The sequence below is a fragment of the Canis lupus genome, chromosome 1 (assembly GCF_011100685.1).
Source record: "Canis lupus familiaris isolate Mischka breed German Shepherd chromosome 1, alternate assembly UU_Cfam_GSD_1.0, whole genome shotgun sequence".
In the NCBI taxonomy this organism is placed as follows: domain Eukaryota; kingdom Metazoa; phylum Chordata; class Mammalia; order Carnivora; family Canidae; genus Canis; species Canis lupus.
Window position 1 is genome coordinate 119,526,274 of NC_049222.1, and position 19,234 is coordinate 119,545,507.

General features: G+C 51.7%; 1 protein-coding gene across 2 annotated transcripts in view; it reads left to right on the forward strand.

The window, feature by feature from the left end:
- Positions 1–19,234, forward strand: part of PEPD (peptidase D) — a 109,379-nt gene that overhangs the window by 18,101 nt on the left and 72,044 nt on the right. For both annotated transcript variants that reach the window (XM_038529440.1, XM_038529441.1), the window contains 4 exons: positions 386–449; positions 6,901–6,948; positions 8,395–8,456; positions 17,556–17,600. In XM_038529440.1, coding sequence (XP_038385368.1) covers positions 386–449; positions 6,901–6,948; positions 8,395–8,456; positions 17,556–17,600 — 219 coding nt within the window. The remainder of the gene's footprint in view (positions 1–385; positions 450–6,900; positions 6,949–8,394; positions 8,457–17,555; positions 17,601–19,234) is intronic.

Sequence of the window (19,234 nt, forward strand, 5' to 3'; positions counted from 1 at the left end):
TTCCTCTAAAGAGGCTCCATGGGGGAGCTCCCGGGAGGCAGCTTATTTCATGCCCCAGAGGGTACGCTGGCTGGCTGCCTGGTGGGCTCTCACGGGTGGTGGAGGGGAGGTTTGGTCTGCAGATGCTTGCTGCGGGTGGCCAGGGTCACCGGGCTCCAAGGACGAGCAGAGGTCAGCAGGGGGAGGTCAGGGGAGGCAGGTGCGGCTCAGCGTTCGCTCTGTGGCCCGGCACGCTTTGCTGCCCGAGTCTGTGCTGTGTACACCTGCTCTGTGCCGGGGCAGGGATGGGCCTGGGGCTTTATGGTCTGGGCTCGGGGGCGGGAAGGCAGCCTGTGCCAAGTGTGGCCAAACCCTGACCCTGGCATTCCTTGTGCTTCCCTTTGAGGATCCACTCCAAGGAGTACTTCAAGGAGAAGTATGCCGTGGATGACGTCCAGTATACAGACGAGGTCAGTAGCGGCCGACTCCTCTCTGAGCAGTTGAGGGCTTCCATCACACCTCTGCGCTCGCACCCCCTTCCTCTCACTGCCATAGCCTGGCTGCGCCCCCCGTCTCAGTGGCTGGAGGCCTCTGGTACCTGGGTTGTGGCTGCTGAGCTTCCTGGAGGGAGGACGTCTCCGGGAGATCTCATCTACATGCCCCCCAGGCTCAGCCCGGGCCTTCACAGGTTGGGAGGTCCTCTCCACAGCCACTGCTGGCCGCAGATGCCGCTGCCAGAAGAGCCCCAGACTTGGAGAGGCCTGTGCAGTGGGGTACAGTTGCAGGTCCCTGGCTTTAATCTACTTGCCAGCCTGGTTGCCCAGCAGTGCCATGTGTCCTGGGTAGGTGAATGGCTGTCCTTCTGGGGCTTGGCATTCGAATCTAGGCAGTCACAGGGGCTGCCTCTGACTTCCACTGCTGATGGGACAGGGTTAGGGCAGAGGTGAGAACACAGCCGTGCAGTCCCATGCTCTGCTTGGACCTGTACTGCAGCCACTGCCAGGCACACAGGGAGGCCTCTCTGCTCCGTCCCCGGGCGCTGTTACGGCAGCCACGCTGCGACCAGGCCAGGGCTGCGTAGAACATTGACACCGAGAGGTCAGTCAGTGCCTGCTGCTCGAGGTCCACCCCCAGCCTGGCAGGACCAGCTGGATGGGGCCCGAGAGCGCACATGGATGTACTACTTAAGCGCTGGGGATCGGCGTGGAAGCAGCTGAGGAGCTGGAGACCAAGCAGCTACCCCTTCCCCTGGGTAGGACACAGGCTGTGTTGAGGAATGACAACACCGGGTAGGAGGCAGGTTCGCAGGGATCCTGGCCAGGCCCACGGCACAGTGAGGAAGCCGAGAGTCTCAGCCCTGGGACAGGGGCCTGGCCCCAGCTGCTCGGGGATGCCCAGCCCCAGGGCAGGCCAGCGTTGGTACTGTCCCATACACAGGCCCAGCCCTGCTCCAGTTCTGCTGCCCTAGAATGCTGCACCCACGCCTCTGTCTATATCCTACCCGTGCCCCAAGGCCTGTGCCAGCCCACTGCATCCCTGCCGACGCTGGGCCACACTGGTGCCCCTCCCACCCCGGCTCTCGGGAGCTGCAGCAGATGTGCTGGGTGCTCTGTGTCTTGCCTTCTGCTGCTTTGTATTTGTCCCCAAGGCCCAGTTCTTTTCCCCCGACGTTACTGCCCCATTCTGCCTGCCTGGCTCCAGGGGAGTGTGGGCATCAGAGCTGGTTGAGGCCCAGGGCTGAGCTTGGCAGCCGGGACACGGTCTGCTGCAGGAGGTGACTGTGGCAGGGCGGCGCCTCGTCAGGAGGGCCTCGGTGGAGGAGAGCGGCTTGCATCCACAAGGCCGTGGGCGCCTGGGTGCGGAGCACCTTCTTCCAGGCTGGGTTGTGGAGGGAGGGGGCTTTGGATGGATCTTTCTTTTTTGTCCTGGGATTTCAATACCAAGTTTCCGGGGGGTGACTCATAGCATCTAAAGAGTCTGTTAATATACACGTGACCTGTCATAGTGCTCTGGGGATAGGATCTCAGCCGGAACATTTATTTGTGTGTCTCCGATGAGGTCATCTGTCACTTACCTTGTATCTCTGAGTATCAGTGAGTGAGGGGCCTGCCCCATCCTTAGTTCTGATTCTGTTTCCTGACCCTCTCCTTTGGCAAGTGTATCCCTCCTGCCTCCCTAAGCTGCATTTTAACATTATTGCCCTCGGGACCTGGGCCTTCCCAGAAACTTGGAGGGGGAGGGGGCAGCCTGGGGCTCAGCCCACCGAGTCAGGGCGCCTCTGTGCTGCAGCCTCCTTAGCCACAGCCTGACATTGTTGCTTTCATGTCTAGAGGAACCTCAACTCCATTCATCCTGTGATTTCTGGGGAGAAGGAGGAGAACTGGCCTCCGGATATGGAGAAGCAGGTCTGGAGTGTCGGGCCAGGAAAGCCTGTAGCGATAGCGTAGAATCACAGCCCCATAGAGCTGCACACTCTCAGCTTGTGTTTACGAAGCAGAACCTTAAATGAAGTGTTCAGAGGAGTTCAGAGGACAGGATCTTGGGTCCGGGCTGTCTGCTGTGTTCCATCATCATCACTGTCATCATTAATCAGTTTTGTCATGACTGTACTGCTCTGGTCCTTACTGGAGACGAGGGCTCGTTGACAGCTGGTCAGGGGCCTCACCCTGGGTTGGCATCTGTGGGTTCCAGAACCATTGCTACGATCCCCTCATCCCTTGTGCCCTGACCCATGGTGGGCCACAGCTCCCGTCCCACTGCAGAGGAGGCCAGGGCCGAGGTGAACGGCCTCACCGGCAGCCCCCCAGACGGTAGGGGGCAGCCCTAGGACCTTGGGACCCCAGAGGCCCTCCACTTCTGCAGTTGCCCTGTCAGACGTAAGGGCTGACACAGACTCCCAAGTTGTCTTTGGTTTTCTGTGGTTCGAAATGGAGCCCGACACTATAAACTGCTGCATCGAGATACCTGTGCTGGGAGGCCTTTGAGGTGCCTGGGGCCTGTTCCATCAGGGGCGGTGACAGGAAGCCCTTTACTTCGGGAAAAGGCTCCCCAGGCCACTTTTCTGGACTTCGGGCAGCCTTGGCCATCCGTGACAAATCACAGATGGGAGGCAGCTCACACTTCTCTTTTCTGAAAGAAGGCAGGAAGCCGCGCACCCCAGGTCATGGCTGGTCACTTGCTGTCGTGTATAAAATGCAGGTGTCTGATATAGTGAACATGGCTGTCCAGTTCCTCTCATCCCCAGAGATGACCCAGATTTTAATTATTTATAAGGTAGAGCAAATGGTGGTTCCCCCGAGAAAGGGGTGCTCAGGAGAATCTTGAGACGTGCTTCAAGGCATCGCACTCCAGTACAGTGCCAAGGCTGGTCTTCATAAAGCGGGTTGGGGGGGAGGTGGGTGCTGGCAGGGTGGAGGGCACATTTTGTGCATTTGCTCTCCTTTACACACCGGGCAGATGCAGGGAGGTGCCGGGGTCAGTGGCTCAGTGCCGGGCTCAGTGGCTTGATGAGTGTAAGAGAACTATTGTGGCAGCACGTTGATGGATGCCGCCGGCCTCTCAGCCTCGGCGTAGGGAGGTGTGTGGGGTGTGGCGGGACGTCTGAGGAGACAGCTGCTACGTGGGACTGCTGGTCCAGAGTTGCTGGAAACTCCAGTTGTTCAGGAGCAGCTGCAAATCCATGTTTGTGATCTTTCCTGATGTTTAAACTTTTGAAATAAGTTCAGGTTTTCAGCCACATTAGCAGCTACCAGGTTGCACCCTTGTTTCAGACTGCCATGAAAAACAGCTCATTTTTAAAGATTTACTTATTCACTTTGGAGAGAGAGAGAGAGCACGTGTGAAGGAGAGAGGATCTTAAGCAAAATCCACGCTGAGGGTGCAGCCTGATATGGGGCTCAGTCTCATGACCCTGAGATGGTGACCTGAGCTGAAACCAAGAGTCAGATGCTTAACCAACTGAGGCACCCCAGAATAGTTCCTTTATAAAAGCTTGGGTGTTTGCAGGGTGAAGCCCAGCTCCCTAGGGCAGTGCAGGCTTTCTTACAGCACTGATTAAAGACCACCCTGCCCCTTTCTCAGGCCCATCACCCACCTGCAGGCCTGGTTGGGGCCCTGGGCATGAGGCTGCACGAGGGGTCCACAGGAAGCCTCTGATTGTCCCCAAGGGAGGGGGCTTGTGCACCAGGCTCTGACAAATTCCATGTGTGCCATCCGCCCCAACCTGCCAGAGAGGCCCGGCTGCCCGGGAAATTGATGCAGGCTCTGGGATGCAGCACGTCAGGGGCATTTAACAGCACTGGTTTGTGAAAGCTGAGGGGTCCCCAGTGGCCACCGCTCTGTGGCAGCGAGGCCCCATGTTGACAGAGCCGTGCCGTCCTGTGTGCTGGAGCTGCATGTTGAGCTGGTGACACACAGGCGCATCCCGTCTCCTTTATTTCTGAGGCGTGGAATGAGGGTGTGCTAATGAGGAGGTAGTGCTGGTGGGTCTCTCTGTGGAAGGGCGGATGGAGCTGCCAGGCTGGGGGAGGTTTTGCAACTGCAGAGGTAACCAGGGCCCACTCAGGCCATCGTGATCAATCAGAGACGCTGCCCAGCCCGCTCTGTGTCGGGTCTCGATCCGTCTGTACATTAGGCGGCAAGGAGAGGCCTGCTTTCTCCACGATTCCTAACCAGCGAGTCCTGAGCCGCTGCCGAGAGAAAACCCATCAGACCACACGTTTGTTATCTGGCTTCCCTCTGCCAAGGACAGTAGGGCATACAATCCCCGAGTGCCTCCCCGCTCTCTGGTCCCGCCACCGTAATTGACGGAGTCGTTCTGTGCTGATGAGTGTAGACCTGCCTCATCGAGGGGACAGCACACCCAGGGGCCTGCCACGCACGGCTCTTGTTCCTTTTAATGAGTGCCCTGCCCCCCCGCTCTGGGAGGGCCTGCAGGAGTGGCAGGGATTCAGCTGAGCCATCAGTGTGTGCAGCACAGAGGGGGTTGGGGGGCGGGCTTCAGTCATCCTCAGAGCAGTTCCCGAGTCAGAGCAGAGGGTCCAGGGAGGTGGAGCCTCGTGTGCCATGAGGGCACGGCGGTTGGCACACGTCTGGAGAGTCATCTGGCCACAAGCATCAAAAACCTCAAAGAAACGTGGCTCTTCACCTAGCAGTGTCTCTGGCTCTCTCTCTCTCTTTTTAAAGGAGATAATTTTTTTTTTAAAGGAGATAATTTTTTAAAGGAATTTATGTTAAGGAAATAACCTTGTACGTAAAAGTGTTCATCAGGGCATCACTTACAGTAGTTAATCACGAGAAACGATCTAAATAGCCAGTGGAGGAATGAATGAATGAACTGTGCCATTTCCATTACGAGGCTGTCATGCAGCCAGATGTTCAACTCTGGCCTCTGCTCTTTTTTTAACTGTGAACCTGGACAAACGATCGAACCCATAAGCTTTCTCATTTCTGAAATCTGGACACGTGTAGCCTCAACCTCATGGGTGGTTAAATGAGACGACGCCTGGAGTGACCAGCACGGGCCATAGTCAGGGGCTGTGGAGCGTTTACCCTCCCCGGCAGTAGTGACTGGTAAAAATCACATGGTCGGAGAACAGTTCATCTCAGGAAATGAGTGAAGTGGGTAACTTCCCATGATCCAAATGTCGTTACAGATCTCTGTTCTCACGTGCAGAGATAAAAAGTCTCTGGGGACGGGATTGTAGGTGTATTTTTTTTTTTTTAATTTTTTATTTATTTATGATAGGCACACAGTGAGAGAGAGAGAGAGAGAGGCAGAGACACAGGCAGAGGGAGAAGCAGGCTCCATGCACCGGAAGCCCGATGTGGGATTCGATCCTAGGTCTCCAGGATCGCGCCCTGGGCCAAAGGCAGGCGCCAAACCGCTGCGCCACCCAGGGATCCCGGTGTATTTTATCTTCTTACAGGTTTCAGTATATTCCGGGTTTTCTCGGGGAGCCTCTCAGTATTAAAAAACATGTATATACATATGTCAAAACTTACCAAATGTGCACTTTAAACATGTGCATTGTAGAGTGTGTCAGTGAGAGCTCAGTAAAGCTGTTAAAACAACAAACAACAGATCCTTCTCATGCTCGCCCTGTGTCGGGGCGTGGAGGACTGTCAGGTGGGGGTGGGGGGGCTCAGACAGGAGGGCTTTGGGAACCAAGACGCAGGGCTGACTGAGGAGTGGGGGCCCGGAGAGGCAGAGGGTGCTCCCACCACGGTGCTTGGCACTCCTGGGTACAGATATCCCGGCTAATGCAGCGTGGTGGGCACTTGGCCAGGGGAATGGGGCAGGGGACGAGACGAGGGAGTGAACGAACCTGTCGGGGGAGGGAGGGCGGAGAGCCTCACTTCTGAGTCCCGTTGATGAGGCAGGGGCAAGACCCCGAGCAGAGGTGTGGAGAGATGAGGTGGCATGGCACGCTCATTCATGGGGTTGGGATGCAGGCACACGAGGCCTGAGTGGGTCGAACTGGAGGAGGGATGGGGTGGGGGACAGAGGGTGGGATTGGGACAAGCTTCCTCCCCACAGTCTAGGAGATGAGTGGGGGCAGGGAGGAAGGTGTCTGCCCTGGGATAGGAAGCTGTTGGGGTCAGTGCCTAAGAGGTAGTAGGAACAGGTCTTTCAGGAGGGACTGGCGGGTGGACAGTCCTTGGTAAGAGGTGGGCATGTGGGCATGTGGGAAGGTGTGCCAGATTTAGGTGTGAGTCCCTGTCTGCCACTTGATAGCCATGTGGCTTTCAGAAGTCCTTTGGCGTCCGTGAGCCTCAGTCTCCTCATCTGCAGGATGGAGACAACATCACTGTCTTAACAGTTGGCTCCATAAATGTGAGCGGGCTTCGGAAGTGGCGAATCATCCCCATCAGATGTCTTTGCGGTTGCTCTAAAGTGGATTTTTCTTTCTGACCTTTTAGATCGCCAGTGTCCTGACATCACAGAGCCCCTCTGTCCTCCTCACTTTGGTAAGTAGCTGGTGTCCGGGGACCAAGCACCACGGGGAAGGGTTTTAGGGAACCATCTGCCCCCGCAGATTTGGAAACCAGAGGAGGAATGATGGTCAGTAACACGTAGCGACACCTCACTCGGGATGGCTGGGTACATCCAGGACCACATCTTCCATCCCCAGTGTCCCCAGGATCTGCTGTGTCCTGCCAGAAGGCCTCCATGGACAAGATACCACGCCTACTCCAAGGGTTAAAACCCGGCTGGGGGATGCATTTGTGTCAGGCCGAGCTCATGGACTTTGTGGATGTAGAAGATCAATGAGCTTCCACCCTGTGTCTCCTCCATCGTTAATAGAGTTTTAAAAGCACACCCGTGGTTTCTGCCTGTGAGGTCACCTGGCTGCTTTGCATCAGATTTAGAATTGGGTGCACTGAATGGGGGGCCTGCCACAGCCTGGGGGCGGGGTGGGGTGCACGGTGGACCCCTCACATAGGGCCGTGGGGGCACTCGGGCTGCTGCGAAATAGCTCAGAGAAGCAGCCTGCTTTCCTGCTTTCTCTTGACCTTGGGGAGTTTCAGATATGGAGAGTGTACAACCCTTCTTCCCTCCCACAGTGACCTTTGTCTCCCTCATTCATCGATTCTTTTTCAGAGATCGTTCTTGGTGGTTGGGTTTTTTTTGTTGTTTGTTTGTTTGTTTTGTTTTTTTAAGCACTTCACATGGTCTCTTTTTTCCGCTCTGCTGTTCTGATGGCTGAGCAGGAAGATTAGGTGAGATGATTGTGGGCAGAGATGGCCCAGTGTGTTTTCTTTGAGGGCCAGTCTTAAACATTGGCTTGCCATTCTTGAGGAAGAAGGGCTGTTTAAAACACCTTGGCTCTCCGGGGATGGCACGCTCTTCTCTGAGTCCCTTGTTTTGTCTCCTCTCCTTGGAGAGGACTTGGCGTCTCCTCCCAGTTGGGGGAAGGAGAACAATGTACCACAGCTCCCTGGTGTCACTGGAAGCACCCATCATGCCTGAGTTGGGTTCTACCCACATCTCTGGGGGCGCTGGATTTGACCGTGCATTTTTGGATCTTGTCAGGGGGTAGGGTGTGCACACTTGTGTGCCTAAGGGAGGTGGGGCCAGCCTAGGAGAGAGATTGGTCTGTGCCTGCATGGCCTGAGCTGGTTTCAGCAGGGCGGTCTGATGGAGGGGGATCTCAGGCACCTGGGATACTATGTGTGGCCCCCATCCTCCCCGTTCAAGCTGGGGCAGAGGAAGGACAGTTTGCCTTTGTGCAGGGGGGAGGGCAGGGTTGGCTGGGGGTTGCCTGAAAGGCAGGAAGGGATGCTGTTGATGGGCAGGGGTGAGGGCTCCAGGTTCTTCCCCAGTCTGAGGCTGGATGTAGGAGGCGGGCCCACCCCCCAACAGGTGGCAGGGACCCCGCAGGGCGGCCCCTCACACTCCCTCTGTCTCTGCAGCGTGGCGTCAACACGGACAGCGGCAGTGTCTGTAGGGAGGCCTCCTTCGAAGGCATTAGCAGGTGAGTCCCGGGGCCCCCAGAATGGTCTCCATCCTCCCCCCGGTCACCTCTTCACCAGCAGGCCTTGCCCTATCTACAAGCCGGACACAAAACATGTGGGCAGGAGACTGCTAAGGAGTTGGATTGGGAATTTTGAGAAAATGTTTAGAAAAATAATTTGCCAAAAATTCCACTTCTCTGTTGAGCTCCATAATGCAAGTGCAGACCTGCCCAGGCTCGGGGAGCACATGCGGGGGGGCCAGCCCTCCCTCCAGAGCCCTGTGCTCAGCACTGTGGTCTTTGCTCTTCTCAGCCCCTCCCCTCAGTCCTGGCTGCTAACGTCTCCCCCCGCCTGAGTCCTCTGTTGTCCCAGTCTCAGAGAGGGACCCCCCTGCCCTGCCCTTGCTCCCCTCGTTGAGCTCCAGGCCGATCCCCCAAACCCTTCTCCCCCTTTCTGGGCCTCCCTGGGCAGAAAGGCAGATGTGGGGCCAAGGTGGGGCACCGTGCCCCCCGTATCCCCCCTCACACCGAGGCCCCTAGAGTGTGCTCCCTACAGCCGTGCTGTGTCCCTGGGATGGCTGGTGACTGGCATGTGTGGTGGTGGGGGTGATCTGTGGGGCCCCAGGCTGCAGCAGAGGAGCCCTTGAGAGGAGGCATCTGCTCCTCCAGGCCGCTGAGCGTGGATGGCCCCCAGCCCTCCTCCTGGGCCTCTCTCCCCAGCTCCCCCCGTCCCCCACTGCACTTCGCACCGCTCCACTGTGTCCTGTCATCCTTTGCTGGACCTGGGCGGTGACAGGAAGCGCCTTATAATTATGTATGAGCTGGAGCCACAGGGAGTTTGTGCGTCTGTGTGATGTAGGGGTGATTAGGAAGGATTATGAGCTCATAAATATGTATCACTCCCCCAACGGTAAGAGCGGAGGGGTGGGGGCGAGTATCAGGTTTGCTTCTCATTGCTCAAATCCCTGCATCCTCTTGGGAATTTCCCCGCAGTGGCCACGTGCTTGCTTTTTGGAGTGCTGGCCACGGCTGCTGTCCACCCCCCCCCCCCCGCAGGGCCCGGCGCGCTGTAGCCTGTCCTGGGCCCGGCCTCCCTGCTCTCCCAGCACCGCCAGGTGCTCCCTTGCTCATCTGCCTTGACCAGCACCAGCATCCGCGTTCCCATGGGCTGGCCCCTCCGAGGCCGGGTCTCTCTCTGCCTTGGGGGCCGGCCCTGCGTGGGAGGACGGAGCCCTCGTGGCCGCCTCACTGACCGGTGCTTTAACCTTAACGGAGCTTGCCATCGGAGCCTCAGCTCACCCAGGCATAGCGTGCTGTTGCTCGGGCTTGCCCCGGGGGCACAAAGGGCTCCTGCTCTCTCCCGGAGCCGGCAGGGAGCTGGTGCCCAGTGAGCAGTTGTTCACAAGCACATCCCTGTCAAGCCCTGTTGGCCCCTCAGCCTCAGTCTCCCCATCTGTGCAGTGGGCCAGGTGGGCTTCGGGATCACTGATTCTAAGGCTCTCAGTGCCAGTGAGTTGTGGGTTCTTTGCCTGCCCCCCTGTAGAGGTTTCTGGTGCCAAGAGTGCCTCCCCAGCACCCCAGGAGCAGGTCTGGCCTCCCTTCAGTATGCGGACCTCAGGCTTCATCCCCTGTTGCTCCGTGGGACCCCCCAGCCCCTGCCAAGAGCCCAGATGAGCCTGCGCTCTGCCAAACCAACCCCCACCCCACCCGGTCGGCGTTCGGCAGCTTTCTTGGAGAGCCAGGGACTGCCTGAACTTTGCTCGTTTTCCCTAGGCACGGGCTGGGCCCTCCCCAGTCTGTAGTCCAGTCCGGATGGGGCTGACCAGGTGGGGTACTCCCCAGCCTTGAGGGAGCCCCCCCCGCATGTTTCCATATCCCTGTGTCTTGGCTGATAGACTGCTGGTGAGAGCCCCCCGACGTGCCTCTCGGCTTTACAGTCCTCTGGCCTGCCTGGGCTCCTCCCCCCCTTCCCACTGGGGCCCCTGTCGAGCAGCTCGGCCCTCCGGGGTTGCTCTGTTGGGTAGGAGTCTGTGCTGGGTGCCCCTACCCTGCATGCCGGGGGTAGGACTTGGGGCCCCAGCGTCCACCTCCAGCAGTCCGCCAGCGTCTTCCCAGTGGACGCTGTGTTCCCCGGGCTCTGGGTGCAGCTCGGTGCCCTGCCTCCCACTCCCCCTGGCTGCAGGCACCTTGACTCTGTCCCCTCGTGGCTTCTGCCATCGTCCTTGAGGGCAGCTGCAGCTCCGCCACTACATTCCCCTGCTTGCCGCGTCCCCAGCTGTTCACTGGGGATAACAATAGCCTGTTTCCTAAGCAAGGTGAGTCTTGCTCTTGTCCTACTTTCCATCAGTTTCTATCACCGGTTGCTTCTCACTGCCCTAATAAAACATCTTATTCCTGGAAATTTTGGTTTTGACCCTTTTGAACTTCTCTGAAATACCACACAGGTTGGATTTCTTCCTCACTTGCTGTTGCAGAAGTTCAGGTTTGGCCTCTAGGTTGATGTTGATGGGCCTCCCAGCCCACCTTTATCTGTTGGCCTGGGGGAGGAAAGAGCTTATGGTAGAACAGGGGCCTCACCTGTCCACCCAGTCCAGACCCCTGGGCACTGGTCCAGCGGGGGACAGTCAGCCTGTGACCCTCTCTCCAAATGTGGCTCCTCGGGGTTGGCCGCCTCTGGGCCTGTGACCCTGGTGGGGTTGTGGGTTTGGTTCTGGGAGACCTTAGACCTCTCTCAGCCTTCTCAGGTCAGGGGCAGGCCGCTTGGTGCCCACAGCAGGGAGTGTGTCCTGTCTCACAGTGTTGGGGACGGTGGAGAACCAGGAGCAGAGGGCACAGGAAGACAGGAGCGTTGTGGGGGTGGTGGACATGCACTGGGATCTCCCTACGGCCAGGAGCCCCCAGGGTCACCAGGAAGGGTGTCTCTGTCCTCCCTGGGATGAGGGAAGCAGGCAGGGACAGTCTGCTGGGCTTTGTGCTGAGTTTGGGCTCTGGCCCAGGCCACAGCTCCGTGTGTGGCCACACTGGGCCAGGGCTAGCTCCCACAGAAGGTATGGAAGGATCATACACCCCATGGGCTCTGGCTGGAGAGTGGGGTCAGGTGCTCCTCCCCCGGTCCTGCGGAGGGCACGGCCAGGGCTGTTCTGTGGCCGAGGCTAGCGGGAGCTGAGGTGAAGAGGGTCGTGGTGCAGTGAGGAGGGTGTGGGGCTTCTCCCTGTGGGTGCCCCCCACGGCTGCCTGGAGCCCCTGGTTCCTGTAGCCTGGGAGAGAGGCAGACATGATGGATCCTTGCTAGCATCTGAGGAGGTAGGCTTGAGAGCAGATTTTCCTGAGACAGAGAAAGAGAGAGAGAGAGAGAGAGAGAGAGAGAGGCTGACCATGAAGGAAAAGATGATCTGTGGGGGCCAGGTGGCCCGTGGGGGTGCCTTCCTGGCATGAGACCGTTCCCTCCAAAGCAGGCAGACTGCCCAGGAGCCCTGGGCCAGGGCACTGAGTTACGGAGGGCTCAGCTTCGTGCTGTTGTCAGAGAGAAGTGTGGCCGATACTCTTCATCAGCTGGTTATTCAGGATAAGCGTATTTCTTATCTCCTGGCATTTACTTAAATTGCCTTGCATATTTGAAGACAATTGGTTACAAATTAATTCCATTTAAATAAGCAGTTAAATATGAAATTGCTGAATTTGAGGGTTGCTAATGTAGGAATATTAATATTCAAAGATGTGAATTTTTCAACCCAGGAAATGGAGGGACTTTGTTAAAAGCTGATGATCACAACCAAACGCCAGTCTGTGGTGTGGGTGGGGACTTGGCCTTGTGGCTCCTGTTAACTTGCTTATCGAGTTAATATTGGTTAACTTGGGCTTCGTATTATGGTCCGTGGAATCTCCATGAGGAGATAGGAACCCACCCCAGCCCTTAGGAGGGGTGGGCAGTGGGGGCCCCTCGCAGGGCCTGTTCTCCAGCAGACCTCACCTCCTTCCCGGGCTTAGAAACTGCAGGGAGAAGGCCAGGGACTAGGGCAGGAGCGTTGGGGCCCATCCTATTTAATTTTTGTCACCTGGCCGCCAGGCCGAGCCCACCAGGGGATTACCCTAAGCTTCCAGGACACCTGCTTCCCACCCTCATAGGCAGGGTGGGTTTGTTGTTGTTTTTACCCAATTGATACACGCTCGTCGTAGAAAATGCTAACCAGTGCAGAGGCAAAAGCAAGGAATATCCAGATTTCATCACCCCAAGTTAAACCCCATCAACACCGTGGGGAGTGTCTTTTGGACTCTTCTCTGTGTGTGTCTGGAATGTTTCTCTGAGTATTTCTGTATCTGAGTGCCCTTTCGTGCGAGTCTTTGTGTTTTAAGGGTGGATCTTTCTGTATTAGTCTAAGTGTATGGCTGTGTGGGTGTGTCGACATGTCTGTGTGTTGCGTGTACATCTGTGTGTGTGTGTCTGTGCCTCTTCCTACGGGCATGCCTGCCTGTGCATGTGTTCATCTTACCTGTGGTGTTTGCACCTGTGTCTGTGTGCTGGGTCACTTTGCCGCTCACGTGTCCAGTAGGTGCATGTGTGTATGTGTACGTACATTTTGTAAAGTGAAATTTTACTGCTGTGTTTGCCTGCCGAGTAGATAGGCCATTGCTTTCCTAACGTCAAAGTGACATTTGGGGAAATGGGAGGCAGAGTCTGCGTTGTCGTCTTGATATATGTCATCTGCTGCTCTGTTCTTGACTCTGAACCATACTGGCTGCCTGTGGTCTCTTTCATATTTCACAGGTAGGGCTTTGATTCTACAACATTTCAGGTGACTTTGAGTTAGTCTTATTTGTGTAGTTAGGAGTTCTGAAAGCTTTGGAGGTCTGGAATCCTCCCAGCCTGTTAATGCCCCCTTCCCACTTCTCTCCTCTGTCCTTCCTTCGTCAGTGGGCTCAGCCAGCAGTGGGGGTGCCAACTGCACAACCACGGCGTTAGAGAAGTATTTTCAAACACTGGCAACAGGGCCATGGAGAGTCCCTGCTTGGTCACGAGTCACCATGCCCTGCATTTAATATCCTGACCTGAGATGGAGCAGGGCTCAGAATCCAGAGGATTGAAGGCTTGCCCCAGCTTCTCTGCCAAGGCCTATATTTTGTTTGTGTCGGGCCATGCTGTGCTTCCCCAGCTCTCTCAACACCAGCTTGAGCTCAGGGTCATACATGATGTGCCCCCAATCTGATCTTTTTGTCTCCTGGGGCCCCCTTTTCAATTATGGTTATCTTGTTAAAGAACAACTTTTGGCTTTATAGATTTTTCTTTATTTTATGTTTGCCTTTTGTTTCATTGATTTCTGTGCTTTTTAATTCCCTTTTAATTTCTTTAGGTTTGTTCTTTCTCTAGCTTCTTGAGAGAGAAGAAAGGGACATTTTTGCGATGGGAGCTTAGATCATTTGTTTTCAGTGTTCTTTTCCACTAAATAGATACATTTAGAGCTATCAGTTTTCCTCTGGGCATTGTTTACCTGCATTTCACCAGTTCTGATAGTTCATGCTTTTATTTTCTAATTTTGTTATTTGTTTTTTGAACGGGTCTTTGGAAGTGTATTGCTTAATTTCCAAATGAATTGGTATTTTACAATTTTCCTTCTGTTACTGATTTCTAGTTTAATTCTACTGTAATCAGTGAGCATTTTCTGTATCTCAGTGCTTTGAAAATTGTTGAAACTTGCAGTGTACGATGACTATGATAAATGTTTCTTGTGTGCAGCATTGAACGAAAGTGGAGAGGAAGGACTTTGTTCCCCATCTTAGGGGAAAGCTTTTCATCTTTGACCATTAACTATGATGTAGGCTGTGTGTTTTTTGTAGATACCTTTATCAGGTTAAGGAAGTTCCTTTCCCCAGTTCATTGAGTGTTTTTATCATGAAAGGTTGTTGGATTTTGTAAGATACTTTTTCTACATCTTTGTGGTTTTGTTCTATATTCTGTTATTATGGTGTATTATATTGATTACTTTTGTCTATTGAAGTAACCTTACATTCCTGAGATAATCCAACTGGATCATTATATGTTGATGGATTTTGTTAGTATTTTGTTGAAGATTTTTTCTTTGTGTGTGTGCGCCAATGTTCATAAGAGATTTCCATGTATAGCTTCTTGTGATGTCTTGGTTTTGGAATCAGGGTAATCCTGAGTTTGTAGAATGAGCTGAGAAGTGTTCCTTCCTCTTCTAGTTTTTAGTAAGAGTTAGTGAAGGATTGGTGTTAACTCGTTTTAAAACATTTGGTATTCATGATGAAGGCATTTGATCCAGGGCTTTTCTTTGTGAGAAGGTTTTGATTACTAATTCAGTCTCTTTACTTGTCATAGGTCTATTTGGATTTTTTTTCTTGTATCAGTTTTGGTAGTTTGTGTCTTTAGGAATTTGTCTTTTTCATCTTGGTTATCTAGTTATTGCCATATAGGTCATTATATTCTCTTATCATACTTTTAATTTTTTTAAATCAGTAATAATATATCACCTCTGGTCAGTAACTTGAGCCTTCTCTCTGTTTCTTGGTTAGTCTAAAACTATCAATTTTTCAGTCTTTTCAAAGAACCAATTTTTATTTCATTGATTTTTCTCTATTGTTTTTCTGTTCTCTATTTCACTTATTTCTGCTCAAATCTTTGTTCTGTTCCTTCTGCTTGCTTTGGGTTTAGTTTCCTCTTCTTTTTCTAGTTTTTTTTAAAAAAGATTTTTATTCTATTTGTGAGAGAGTTAGAGTATACACATATGTGGGGGGAGAGGGGCAGAGGGAGAGAGAGAGAGAGAGAGAGAGAATCCTGGCAGGCTCCACACTCAGTGCGGAGCCTGACGTATGGGGCTCGATATCAACCCTGAGATCATGAGCCGAAATCAAGAGGCTGTTGCTCAACTGAATGAGCCACCCAGGTGCTCCTTCTTTTTCTAGTTTCTTAAGATGGAAGAGTAGGTCATTGGTTTGAGATAACTTTCTTCCTTTTTAACATAGGTATTTTTAGCTAGTAATTTCCTTGTAAGCACTACTTTAGCTACATGCTGTAAGTTTTGGTATGTTGTATTTTTGTTTCCATTTGTCTCAGGGTATTTTCACTCTCCCTTGTGGTTCATTGACCTATTGGTTATGTAAGAATATAAAATTTAATTTCCACAGATGAATTTTTCTTCTGTTACTGATTTCTAATTTCATTCCAGTGTGCTTGGAGGACATACTCAATATGATGTCATCCTTTTAAGTTTATTGGGAGTAGTTATATGGCCTAATATATGATCTATTCTGGAGAATGTTCCATGCACATTTGAGAAAATGGGTATTCTCCTGTAGGGTGGAATAGTCTAGAGATGTCTATTAGGTCTAGTTGGTTTACAGTGTTGCTCAAGTCTCTTATTTCCTTGTCATCTTCCATCTAGTCTTTCCATCCATTACTGGAAGCAGAGTATTGAAGTCTCCAGATATTGAATTATTTATGTCCCCTTCAGTTCTGTCAGTTTTTGATTTATATATGTTGTGTCTTGTTAGGTGCATATACGTTTATAATTATTATGTCTTCTTCATGAATTGATCCTTTTATTTGTATAGAATGTCCTTCTTTATCTTTAGCAAAATTTTTTGTCTTAAGCTTTGTTTTGTCTGATGTTAGTAGAGCTGTCCCAGCTCACTTTCGGTTTCTGTTTGTGTAATACATCTTTTCTCTTCCTTTCACTCGCAACCTCTTTGTGTCTTTGACTCTAAAGTGTGTATTTTTAGAGCATTTCCTCGGATCATATTTCTTTTAATTCCTTCTGTGAATCCTTGCTTTTTAATTGGAGAATCAAATGAATTTACATCTAAAGTGATTACAGATAAGGAATCACTTCCTTCTGACATTTTGTTATTAGCTTCTCTATGTCATATGTCAAATTTGTTCCTCAGCCTCTCCATTATGACTTTCTTTTGTATTTAATTGACTTTTTGTGGTACATGGTTTTTATTCCTTTCTTATCTCCTTTTCTATATGTTTTTAATTATTTTCTTAGTTGTTACCTGGGGGATTATGAATGACCTCTTAAACTTATGACTGCCTACTTGGCATTAATGTCACCTTAATTTCAGTAGCATACAACAACCTTGTTTCTGTATGGTTGCATGTTGTCCCCTCCTTTGTGCTGTTGCTGCATACAGATGGCATCTTCACATGTTCTGTGGGTCAGTACAAATTTACAATTATTGCTTTATGCAGTTTCCTCTTAGGTCAGAGAGGAGGACAAAAAAAATACATTAGTCCTGTCTCTGTACTTGCCTGTGTAATTACTTTTCTCAATGCCCCCCCCCCCCCCTTTTTTTTCATGTGGTTTCAAGTTACTCTCGTGTTCTTTCACTGAAGTCTGAGAGATTCCTTTTAGGACTTGTGGTAGGATAAGTGTTCTAACAATGAACTCTTTGTTTTTGTTTATCTGGGACCTTTTTAATTTTTCTTTCATTATAGAATATTTCTTTCTAATCATAGCTTTGCTGGATATAGAATCTTGGTTGACACATCTTTTTTTTTTTTTTTTCATCCTACTGCCTTTTGGCCTTTATGGTTTCTGATAAGAAATCAACTATTTATCTTATTGAGAATTCCTTGTATGCCATGCTTTTTTTTTTTTTTTTTTTTTTCTCTTACTGTTTTCAGGATTTTGGCTTTGTCTTTTGACAGATTATGATATGTCTGAATGTGGGTCTTTTGAAATTTATCCTTTTGGAGTTTATTGGGCTTTGTGGATGTGTAGATTAATGTTTTTCATTAAATTGGTGAAGTTTGGGGGCTTTCCCCACCAGATTCTTCTTTATCTTTCTCCTTTTTTTTCTGGGACTCCTATTGTGTATATGTTGGTATACTTGACAAAGGAGACTATGGCTGCTAGGTCTGCTTAGCAAGAGTAGAGGATGGTGTTTTGCAGCCAAGCAGCTTGTTCTCCAACTAACCGTGCTTAGACAACTTGGCCTGGCTGCAAGGCTGCTGGAGGAAGTGAACAGCAGGCCTTCTATGGGCCAGAGGGTCATGAGGAGGGCTTGGGGCCCTCTCTTGGTATGTCTTGAAAGAGGTATTTCTGGCTGGGAGATGATAGACCATTGAACTAATAGGCTTGATTTTTTTTTTTTTCTCTACAGGTTTAATGTCAACAACACCATTCTTCATCCGGAAATTGTGGAGTGGTGAGTATTGCCTGTGGCTACTTTGGCTGTTTATTGTGCTCCACTTAGGAAGCTGAGAGACCCTGCTGTTGCCACCTGCTCCATCTCAGAAAGCCCCTCAGACAAGATGGTCCCCCAAACAATGCTCATCTCTTTTTTTTTTAATGTGTCAGTTGGTCTGTTTTTCAGAAAAGGCATGAGTCACTTGAATGTCAATTAAATTTCTCTTATCTTTTCCTTTATTTAGGAGTCTTTAAAAAATCTTCTACTATAAATGAGCCACACTTATATAGCTCAGAGTAGATAATGAAAAGAGTAAAAATAAACATCATACATAATCCTATTACCAGAAAGGTAAACATATTTTCCTCATGTTGGGTCTGTGTCCTGACAAGTTGGCATCCTGTTGTATGTGTTCTTAGGTTGCCTGCTTCCCTCCCTTGCTGATACTGGCAGCCTGTGCATACCTGCAGCATAATTGGTTTCTGTTAGGTCACAGCAAGGCATCACCTTCTCAGCTTGGGCATTATCTCTATGGGCCCTGGGAGTGGCCCTCCAATTCTGATGTGCCACCAGTTTTCTTCCTAAGCTGTCAAGTTGCTCTTTGATAGCAATGAAATATCTCTTGTTTGTTCTATATCTGCACTTACTCTGAATATAGAGAGAAATGAAGCAGGGCCTTTGGCACGTCCTCACTTGAAATGGGGAGGTGTGTGGACTTTTCATGTCTGACGCTAAGACCATGTGGTCATGTTTCCCCATCTAGTAGGGAGATCTCGCTCCTCTAGCCTTGGAGTTTGGGAACCCTGTGAGGGGAAGCACAGTCAGGAAGGAGGAGAGGACGATCCAGGCCTCAGGCCTACTTGTTCATAGGCAGTCTGACAGGCAACGGCTGGGTTGGCTGTGGTGTCAGCTTGAACTTTGTCTTAAGAGAAATGGGAACCATGGGAAACCTTTGAAGGATTTGAGGAGAATGATAAGGTCATGTTTGCATTTTAAGCAGTCATTTTAGCCTCAGACTGGAGACTCAGTTGTAGGGCAAGAGAGGTAACAGGTTGCCAGTTAGGGGGCTGCTGCAGGGTCCAGGTGGCAGTGAAGGGTGATGTGACAGTTGAGAGTAGAGTGGTGATTAAGGGGAACACCCTGGGCGGAGCTGACTGTGACCTGAGTAAAGGGTGGAGTTGAAGGTGACTCCAGTTTTTTGTCTTCCAACAGCTGGGTAGCATGCCACTGGGATGGGGAGGGCTGGCAAGAAAAGGTGCTGTGGCAGATCAGGGACTTATTTGGGGCATGCTGAGATTGAGGTAGGCCAGAGGTGGAAATCTGAGTGCCGTCATAGGCATCAGTGCTGACCGTGGGAGCGCTGGAGGGCAGCCGCATAGGGTCTGAGGATGGCGCCGGTGTCCTTTCAGCACACAGCCGCCTTTTCTTGTTTTTATAAAGTAACAGATGCCAGGCCCATCTGTAGCTCCCTGTTGACAGAAGAATAAATCCCAGATACTCAGGAATGGTCCCACACCCACTTACGCCCCCGCCTGTGACATTCCCTCCTGGCCACTTACAGTTGGGTGTTCTGGAGACCATACTGGGTGGTACGCTTCAGCATCTCCCAAGGAATAAGTCATTAGTTTGTTACTTTGGAACAAGCATGCTTT